Source organism: Morus notabilis, unplaced genomic scaffold (genome assembly GCF_000414095.1).
Source record: "Morus notabilis unplaced genomic scaffold, ASM41409v2 Scaffold888, whole genome shotgun sequence".
Classification (NCBI taxonomy): Eukaryota; Viridiplantae; Streptophyta; class Magnoliopsida; order Rosales; family Moraceae; genus Morus; species Morus notabilis.
The window spans coordinates 306003-317051 of record NW_010367841.1 but is presented as its reverse complement, the minus strand read 5'-3'; the positions used below and the strand labels follow the sequence as shown (position 1 = coordinate 317051).

General features: G+C 34.3%; 1 protein-coding gene and 1 non-coding gene across 2 annotated transcripts; one reads left to right on the top strand and one right to left on the bottom strand.

Moving 5' to 3' along the window:
- Positions 1-2020: 2020 nt before the first annotated feature.
- Positions 2021-4595, top strand: LOC21403519 (probable glucuronoxylan glucuronosyltransferase IRX7). Its single transcript, XM_010113535.2, has 4 exons — positions 2021-2739; positions 2839-3209; positions 3303-3553; positions 3671-4595. Exons 1-4 carry the CDS (start codon positions 2412-2414, stop codon positions 4134-4136), a joined length of 1416 nt encoding a protein of 471 aa, XP_010111837.1. The 5' UTR covers positions 2021-2411; the 3' UTR covers positions 4137-4595.
- A 2811-nt stretch (positions 4596-7406) lies between these two features.
- On the bottom strand, positions 7407-7493 carry TRNAY-GUA. The gene is given in 2 exon segments: positions 7407-7442; positions 7457-7493. It is a non-coding gene; the product is annotated as a tRNA-Tyr (tRNA).
- Positions 7494-11049: the final 3556 nt, after the last annotated feature.

Sequence of the window (11049 nt, the reverse complement as noted above, 5' to 3'; positions counted from 1 at the left end):
TCAGTTTTCTAGTCGTGGCTAGGGGGGAATATTTGTATGGTCTGCATAGCTCTATCAATTACCACTTGGTGCGATATTATAATCGGACTTACCTTTTTCATTTTTACATTTTTTGTTTGTGATTATAATCGCAACGATATCAGATTTGCTCACTTTTGGATTACATTACATGCTTGGCCATTAATGGGCGACTAATTTAGCTTTATCCTTTTGGTGCCATCTCTATATTAAGCAAGCTATTTTTACTGAATCCTAAAATCATTCAAATAGTTCAATACAAACTAATTTTGTGTGATTAAAAAAAAATCAAGATATGTTCAGGATCAATTTTTATTTTTTTTGAGAATTTTACATCAAATTCTGCTAATTTTGCATTTTTATGTAATTTTGACGAAATTTAGGGCTCGTTCTTTTGAATGAAAAACTCAAAAAAGATAACTCGAGTTACAACTTTATTCGAGTTCATGTTCTTTTAAGTTTAAATTCGAGTTTAAATTCGAGTTCAAACTCGAGTTTAGAACTAAAACTAGAGTTCAAGTTTTCTCTTCAACTCGAGTTCAGAAACTCGAACTCAAATTAATGAACAATATTTTTTCTATTCTTAAAAATGCTATAATTTTTTCGTTTTAATTCTGACTGAGATGTTTTTTTTTCTATGCGTTGACAACGAAAAGACGAATAAAACCCGACCCATATACCCTATTAAAATTTTTCATCAGCATTGAGTTTTTATTAAAATACTATATAAATACAAATTCAAGTTTTGACTCACTCAAACACAAACTCAAAAAGATTCGTATCTCAAACCATAACTCAAATGTATACAACCAAACATAAACTCAAGTTATAAGTTCAACTCAAGTTAAACTCACGTCCGTTCACTTCGCTGATTCGAGTTGAGATGTGATTTTGTGTGAGAGCTTTTTACTGTGGCAAAAAAGTTAGATGTGACTGTTTATGAGAACTTTTTACTGTAGCAAAATTCGAATTCTAAACTCGAATCGACAAAATGAATGAGGCCTACAAGCTGTTAATGTTTTGAAATGTAGACTAGGATCGATGTATAAAGCTTATTATTATTATTATTACTATTTATATTGTTTGGCATGTGATTCTAGAGGTGGACGAACTCAAATTTATGACTTAGATGATATCGAGAACTAAACATGTGTCACTTATTGGCTCATATAATATTGAAACTATTAATTTGATGAAGATAATTCAGATGATAATAGAGAGAGTTGATTTTTTCAACAAAGCCATTACTAAGACAAAACCACTTGAAATAAAATTGAAGAAATCTTTGCACACTTGCGGTCTCTTGCTTTTTTCCTAGGATTTGTAACTATTCACATTATTCACCAAAAAACTTTACTCAGCATTATTGACGTGCATTAAAAGGGCCTTTATGAGTGTACATTGTACAATTATTTTCTAATTTTTTTTTCCTTTTTACTCTATGGTCATGTCATGTGCTATGTTGTTCGACTTTTCAGAATTTAATATCTTATCCCCACTTTGTTAAATTCCAGTGAACATGTAAATGGAATCACCAATTTTCCATCTCCATCAAAATCAAATATGAGTATTTAAAGCCAACCTCTACATTTGAAAGATCTGGACCGTGCATCAAACAAAATCTACGGTCAATATCATCCGCTGAATCCGCAGCTGTCTTTCACTGCTTTGCTATACAAATGTCGCAACAAAGAGATGAGACAATCTTGGAAAAGGTGTTTTAACAACCAGCTTATCGGAAATTACGAGATTAAGTACAGCCATTTTACGGAAATGGACTTCCAAAATGACTCACATGGACCAAATCAGTAAGGGTAATTTCGTCATCTAATTTGGTCAGAAATTCTCAAAAGACGCCAACAAGGATCAAGAGAAGCATAGGAACCGAGACCTTAGCCGCGGTCCATACTGCTCCATCATCACGTGACACCCTGAAAATCCATCTCTCTCCTCTCTCTCTCCAAACTGTACTTCAATTTGAAAAATTATATTCTTTTTTTTTTTCTTCTTCTTCTTTTTAAATTCTATATTCCACCGTAAATGAACCAAAACTTAACCATACCCGTTTGCCAAGATGGTCAGATATATTTAATTAAACAAAATATTGGTCCAACTCCAAATTGCTGATCTTCATTCATTTTTCTTGTATTAGAGTTTTTTTTTTCAATATTTTGTTGCAAAAACGAAACGCCAACAAACACCGCACATATCTCATAATCCAATCACTGTTCCTTCGTTTCCACTTCTTCCCTTACCAAAAACCGAAAGGCCTTCCTCAACTACTGTAATACTTCAAAACCAGAAAAATTTATTTTATCTTTAATTTCTCCCTAGTATTGTTGGATAAAGATTCAATCTTTGTTGGGTTTAAATGAGATGAAGAGACGGTTGTAATGGAGCCGCCACAGCAGCAGATAAAAAGGACCCAAAAGAACAGGGGTTTCTATGTGAGGATGAAGCTTTTGCAGCACAAGCATGGAAGACCCCATGAAAAGTCTTGCTTTTTCAGATACTACAAATGGCTTCTTTGGCTTTCTTTGACTCTTTACTTCTTCAGCCCCTATCTCATCACCACCACCACAAACACCAACACCAACGACAACAAAAATCCCACCTTTCTTTCCAAAACGCGTGTCGTTTCCGCCTCTTCTCGCGCACTCATTGAATTCACCGGCTCCGATTCTCAATCCCATATTCTCCAACAAACCCACGATCAACAAGGTCATACAAGTTTCTTCCTTTCCTGCTTAATTTTTTTCTTCTTTTTTTCTTCTTTTTTTCTTTGACCGTTTCTTTTTTGCTTTTTTTTCTGGTTTACAGGGTTGTTGTCGTCGTTAAAAGACTTGAAGATATACGTATACGATTTGCCACCCAAATACAACACGGACTGGCTCAACAACGAGAGGTGTAGCAACCACTTGTTCGCGTCGGAGGTGGCCATACACAGAGCCCTGTTGACCAGCGACGTACGGACGTTTGACCCTTACGAGGCCGACTTATTCTTCGTCCCCATCTACGTCTCCTGCAACTTCAGCACCGTCAATGGCTTCCCCGCCATCGGCCACGCCCGCTCTCTGTTATCCTCCGCCGTCAACCTCATCTCCTCCGAATACCCTTTCTGGAACCGCACCCTCGGCTCCGACCACGTCTTCGTCGCTTCTCACGACTTCGGCGCTTGCTTCCACACCATGGTTCGCACAACTACAGATTTTCATTTAATTCATTCATGGCTTTTTAACGTTTCTTAAAATTTTCTGTTCTGTTATTTTTCCTTGCTTTTGTAGGAGAACGTGGCGATTGCGGATGGAATACCGGGGTTTTTGAAGAAGTCAATAATATTGCAGACGTTCGGGGTCAAAGGCAAACACCCATGTCAAGACGTTGAGAATGTTGTGATACCGCCGTACGTGTCGCCGGAGAGCGTACGTACAACGCTGCAGAGAGCTCCGGCGAACGGCGGGCGAGACATTTTTGCCTTCTTCCGTGGGAAAATGGAGGTCCACCCGAAGAATGTTAGTGGCCGGTTTTACAGCAAGTAAGTAAATCATTATTTTTATCTCATTCTTAATCAAAATCTTTTTTATTTTATTTTATTAATGATTTGCTGAAAAGCCCCTGATTATTTTCGTATTTGTGTTTGCTACCCCTTTAGGCGGGTGAGGACGGCGATATGGAGGAAATACGGCGGAGACGGGAGGTTTTACCTGCAAAGGCATAGGTTTGCCGGTTACCAGTCAGAGATTGTACGGTCAGTGTTCTGTTTGTGCCCGCTTGGGTGGGCTCCGTGGAGCCCGAGGCTGGTGGAGTCCGTGGTTTTGGGGTGCGTGCCGGTCATAATCGCGGACGACATCCGGTTGCCCTTCCCGGAGGCGGTGCGGTGGGCGGAGATATCCCTAACGGTGGCGGAAAGGGACGTTGGAAAGTTGGGAATGATTATGGAACACGTGGCGTCGACCAATCTCACTGCCATACAAAAGAACCTCATGGACCCCACCGTTAGGCGGGCCCTACTTTTTAACAATCAGATCGAACAAGGGGACGCCACATGGCAGGTCCTTTCAGCTCTAGCCAACAAGCTGGACCGATCCTACCGCCGCTCGATGGCTTCCAGCCAATGAGTATCCGCCACGTAGGTTGTCTTTAGTGGGTTCTACATTGCAGCCAATGAGGTGCTTTGAACGGCGAGGATGGGTTTCTTGTTTGTTTGCATGCAAACTGTAGTGGAGGACAGCTGGGTTTTCTTGGACTTCTCGTCTACGTCAGAGACAGAATTTTTATAGCGGGGACTGGTGGGACCGGGGGAGCAGCCATTTAAAGAGGTTTCGGGATTTTGGCATTGACATGTGAGCCCTATGCTGAGTCGGCATTCTGTGGTTGGATGCTTTTTCGGTGTCTTTGTGACGAATATAATCATACATAGGTACATAACAGCACTATGTGTGGGAGAACAGTTTTGGCCTTTGGGAAAAAAAAAAAAAAAAAAAAAGAGGAGAAAATAATGGGTTCCTGCGGAGTGTACAATAGCCGGTTCGTGTATAAGATAAACAAGTATATAATAACCCGTCAACGTTATTGTACATACATATGTATTTTTTTTGAACCGGCTAATAAATTTGTCATACAAAATAATCCCTTGTTGAATGGACTAGTACGAAAATAAAGTTTTTTTTTTTTTTTTTTCTTTTTTTCCCTGTGATAGTTCTAATGAAAAGGCAATTTTGGAAAAGGGGCAGAATTATAATTGACATGTTTTAGTTTAAAACTTAAATTTTGTTATAATAACATTTTTTCAAAAAATAATTATATTTAATTTTTTATTATAATAAAAATAAAAAATTCGCACTTAACGAACTAAACGGTGTGGGGTGATTAGTTTAGCAGTTTGGAAAAGCTGAGACTTTTTGGATGAAAAGAGATTAGGGGGAATGGGGAAGTGGGACATAGAAGATGTCAGAGAGAGGGGACAAGACAGTAAGACAGGTATTAATAGAGGCAAGATGCCAGCCGCGGTGTGTCAGAGAGGTGCTCATAGCTTTATGTATGTTTCAAATAAATATAAAATTGGGGTCGGTGGTAGGGTGTCAGCGGTCACGGATATGAGAATTGTCCTAAGCTCACACTAACAGCACTATTTCTTGATCATCCTTTTTTTGGTGTTTTTTTTTTTTATTGTGGTATGAAATTATTTTAGAACTAGAATCATGAATTATTTTAAAGGATTTGTTTAGTATGAAAATTTAAATTAAGGTAATTTTAATTATGATATTAGAATTAAAATTATAAATTATAATTTTAGGTTTAAATCATGATTTTAAAATAAGAGGTGGGTGTTTTAAAATCATGATTTGAGTTAGTTTAAAATATCACATCAGATTTTGAATCATGATTTAGAATCGTCCAAACTAAACACTGATTCAGAATCACTGTAAATAAATACTGATTCTGAACTAGGATCCATAATCATAATTCTCGGTCCATCTACCAAACGCACTTTAAAATTACAATAACACTCCTTGATCGAATCTAATAATAGTAATAAATCTATTTAAATTTTGTTAACTTTTAGTGAAAAATGTCAAAATTATCTCTACATTAAATTTGCTTTGATTCCTTTTTATTTTATTTTTCTGTTGTAATATTTTTAAAGAGTTAACGTAAAAATATGTTAAAAAATATTAATGCATTTAATATTTTGTATCAAATGGTTTTTAATTTAATATGCTAGTTTAGTGGATGGAGAACGTTATTAAAATAAAGGATTTTTAGGAAAAAAAATAAAAAATATATATCTTTTTATTGGAGTAATAATTATGGTTATAAGTGTGTAAAAATTAAATAAACACATTTTTTGATGCTAAATAAGAGTAAAAACATCTTTCAAATATTATGTACAACTTATAAATATTTTCTGATAAATAGAGGGACATCTTTGACATTTTAAAAAATCTAATGGTTAAAATTGACAATCAATTCACGGTCAACTAATAAAGAGAGTGTCTGTATAATTTTGATGAAAAGTCGAGAAGTGTTAATCTGATTAGTTTCGATTAAGGGGTATCTATTATTTTAGTAAAATATAAGAGTATCAGTGTAATAAGCTCTAATTTTCTTTTTTTTTTTTCCGATAAAACATTATTTGGAGTTTCACAGGTGATGGAAGTTTCCAATCAAGATCTTGACCAAAAATAAGAAGACAAAAAATCAATTATAATTAGAGTTATGTCATTGTATTATGAAAATTGAATTGTTGACTTGCGTGGCTATATTGCTTGTCCATGTGCGGATGGCTAGTAGCCTACTTGCCTAATGATTCTTGATTTTTCGTTATGGAAATGGAAATGATCACCGTCTCTCTATAAGTTTGAGGTTGCATATTTATTCAATAGAGAATTCAGCACTAAGATAGAAAAATTTTATGAGAGTTTCTTCAGTAAGAGAGTCTACTGAGAGTTTTTTAGTCAGACAATCTTATATATAGTATTAATTTTTAACCATAATATTTAATTAAAATCACATTAAATTAAAAAATATATATAAAACAGACATTGTTTAATACAAATTTAAAAAAATTATCAGTATTTCATTTTATTAGTCTATCAAAAAAGCTTCCAAACTTTATAAGTAAATACAGTTTCTTATTATTATATCAAATTAAATAGATTTTAGTTATGAGATCAAAGTAAAATCATTTAGATTAAATTAAAGTTGTAATGATTTAATAAAATTGAATGAAAATCGCATTTTAAAGTTGTCTATCCTACCTCTAGAGTAGTTTTTTAGACCTTGACAAAGAATTATCTTATTCTAGATATAGTTGTCGTATTTCGTGGAAAGAAGGGAATGTAAATAGGAATTTGGTAAAATACCTAATTATGGAATTTCTTTAGACTACAGGCAAGATGAATCTTCTTTTTTTATGCTGGTCAAATATTTGTTTTATGCCCCATTATCTCCTAAACAATATCTAATGTGTTTGTGAGTGTTTTTACCCCTTGAATTAGCACGACGAGAATGTTGTTGTAGGTCAAAACTGGTGTGCCAAAAACGTCTATTCTTGGTTTTTTTTTTTTTAATATTGTTTTATCCATCTATAAGCAGAAAATACATAAGTTGAGGGAATTTGAAAGAAAAATCCGCCTTCACAATTTTTTGTTTTTTGGCAAGGAAAACTCCATTAGAAGTCGTATATACACATAATTAGTTTATGTGCATCTAAAAGCCCAGGTCATTCTCAAATGACAAGAAATGGTCATTTTTCAAATAAAATTAGATGAATACAAGAATGTCAAAAGAGAAATAAGATAGTAGGTTCCTATTTAACGGGAGAGGGAGAGAGAGAGCTTATGTAAAATTAAAAGGAAAACATAAAAAATAAGTGAAAAAAATTTTCCGACCTGCCGGATTCGAACCAGCGACCTAAGGATTACCTGCTTAGCAACTACAGTCCTCCGCTCTACCAACTGAGCTAAGGTCGGATACGATAGTTTCACAGAAAATTAATATTAATACCTTATTACTAATTGCATGACGACCTCTATTCTTTGAACAAATTTATCGCTCTATTGTGGTACTCCGTAAATTGTCGTTTTGTGAAGAGGATATTCTATATATTATTGTGTGTTTTAACTCGAAATCATTTTTAGCATACGACGTGGTAATCACAAGTTTTCTGGTAAATCTACGTTCCCATCTTTTATTGTTTACGTTTTAAGTTTGAATTTCCCCACCTCAATGAAAGAAGAAAGAAACCAACACATATATTCTTTGAAATGAGAATTCCAATTTCTTTTAATTTAGAAGCACCAGACTGTTTTTGAATTACTCTCCCAACGTGAACTCCTTATAATTTATACTCTTGCCATATTTTTTATATTAGAAAGAAGAAAAATAGGTCTCATTCTTTTCGCTGATTCGAGTTTTGTTACAGTAAAAAGCTTTTAGAAACAGTCACATTTAACTTTTTTACTATAGTAAAAAACTCGTATACAACATAATATCTTAACTCGAATTAGCGAACCGAAGAAGAAATAACTTATTCTTCCATTGCTTTGGCACTTTTACCCAGCTTTTAGCTTTGCTAAAGACATTTTTATAAATGAAAATAGATCTTGGAGTCTTGCTAACTTATCACGCTGGCGTACTGTCGTTAGATTCCTGTATTCTTCCTAAATGGTTAATTCTTTACAAAATTACTTCCAAAACTATTTCCCCCAAACGTTAAGGGCTATAGTTTATTTGCATATATGAGCAAACTTACAATATTGATTCCTCCCCAACTTAATAAAAAGCGAACTATTAATAATTAACTTTGGTTTTCCTGCCTATATATATTGTTAGCCTTTTCAACTTTTGCGTTTTAACATATAAAAAGTGTCAACGGAATAATTAACAACATTAATAATCAGGTTAGATTCGCTTGAGACTGGTTAGAAAAATAAAGCATCCTAATTAGTTTGAAATTAAGAACAAAATCTTAAAAAGGTCTTTCATATCTTAAACAGATTATATTCTGTGTCATATTGTGAGGCATTTAAAGAAAAGTAGAACCCGCTTAATCGTCATAACCCTTCGTTGAGATTGGTTTGCATGCCTTCACGGTTAGTTTGCTAAGATTTCTTATCTGATTTGTCAAGTTGTGGAGTTAATTGTGTCTTGATAATTTTGTAGATCGACCTTTTTTTATAAATTTATTTTTCACCATTTTTTTTTTTTTTATAGATTTCTTCTTTTTGTGATTTTATTGCTTTCAATAATGTAGAATTAGGGCATCTAATTTTTAACATAATTCACATTATGTGGTTTTGTATCCTTAAGAAACAATATCAGACGGTGGGATAAAACAATCAGAACTTAATTAATCTAGTATGCATTCTTTTTCTCACTACGCTCATATTCCATGAAATGCTTGAGATAAAGCATTCCACTAATATCAAAACGATATTCTTACCTTTAAGAAGTTCCCGATATAGAGAAACATCTTTTGATTAAATTAGTAGTTCGGAATCGGGAAGAATTAGAAGAGGTCATTGTGCTAAAAATGTGCTTCTATTCTATATGACCTCTTCTAAACGCGTACCCAAATGGAGATTGGGCCTAATATGTTGATCTTGGTGTTGGACCTCTAATTTGTTTAAGCAGATCCTGTAAGCGCAAACAGCGAAAACTAGCGGTAATTGAGAAACGAAAGCCTGACAAACCAATATGTATCTTTGGTCCTAGAAAGTGAAGCGTACATGGGCCGTATAAAAACCAATCGTAGCGTCACTTTTTCTATCATTTTATTTAGGGAGAAAGAGAGAAATAAGTCAAGACTTGAGATGAATTAAAATTAATAGGCTAATAGTTTACATAAGTTAATAAATAGGCCAAATTACTGTTTTCGTCCATAACTTGTTTGGTTATGAACCATAACTTGACAAGTTATTGTCCATAACTTATCTGGTTATGAATCATAACTTGACAAGTTTGTCCATAACTTATCTGATTATGAACTATAACTTGACAAGTTTGTCCATAATTTATCTGGTTATGGATCATAACTTGACAAGTTATGGCCTATTAATTTCTATAACTAAAAATTGGTCTATATACTTTCTTAAACTTTTCATATTGACATATTTCCTACTATTTTCATTTTATTTATCACTTTTTATATTTACTATTTGAATGTAATTTATTAACATGATATATTATTATTCAAATAAAAAATGAGATATTAGAGTCAATATGTCAAATAGTGAATGCAGAAAGTGACAAAAAAAAGTGACAAAATCGACGACTCACTTTTTCTAAGTAATGGTTAATCAAACATGAGCTAGTTCATAGATCTTTGGAGTTTGATTACCAAGGAATAGAGATGTTACAAATAAAGCCTGAGGATTGGCATTCCATTGCTGTCATTTTATATTGTTGCAATTATTTACCTTTTCAATGTGTCTATGATGTAGCACTGAGCGGGCTGTTAGTTAGTGTATATCATCTTACGAGAAGAGAGTATGGTACATATCAACTTTGAATTAATTTATTTGCGTTTGGATGTATATATTCCTTTGTTTATGTTAAGAGGTTAAAAGAAGATCTTCTCAGTTTTTTAGGTACAAGCACAACCACGCGAGTTAGGCCTTCATCACATTGGATAACATGTATATTAGGGGTGTAATAAATCCTCGAATACCCGACAAACCCGGTCGAGCCGCCCCGAAAAACTCTGAAAATGTCAGTTTTGAGTTGAGTTTTAATTTTTTCGGCCTTAAAAAATGCTTACCTGAAGCTCTCTGCTTGGCCAGCGGCTTGACATTTTTAAATCCCGATGACCCCAATCCGGCCGAATACAAAGACAGAAGAGGACTTCTTCTAATAAAATTTTGAAATATTATATTCATTTGGCTTTAAAAACACATATATTCAAGGCATCATCCGTCCTTTTTGAGGAAAAAAGAAGAGTACGACTGGAACATTAACATGTGGACTAATGTTATTATTACAAAAGTTAGGTGTCAATTCAATCTTGCCACCTCAAAAGTTAAGATTCCTATTTTCCATTACGCGTCATCAAGCATCAACAACTAATGCTCTCCATTAAAACAATAATACAATTAAAAAAACCTTCAAACCCTAGTCTGAAAACAACCGCCCCTTCGTCTTTTTCACTCTCTCTTTCTTTTGTTTTTTATCTTCTCCCTATCTCTCACTATACCAACCTGTCATCCTAACTCGCTTCATACCTCATTTTTTCTTTCACCTCTCATTGTTAAATCTTTGATCATTTTCTGCTATTGGTCAGCTGAGTTTTCATCGAAGGTTTTGGATTATGAGTCAGTTTCCAGCTTATATGACAATGACATGAAGAAGACAACACATACTTTCAGCAATCTTTAATTTAACCCGACACCCCGAGCCGAACCCGAGCAAGCCGAATCAATTTGGATACGTGAGCCTGGTGAGATAATTCGGCCCAGACTTTTATCAACCCCAAAAGATCGGTTCAGCTTAAACTTTTAGGCTAATCCGGTCCAACCCGGCCGATTTACA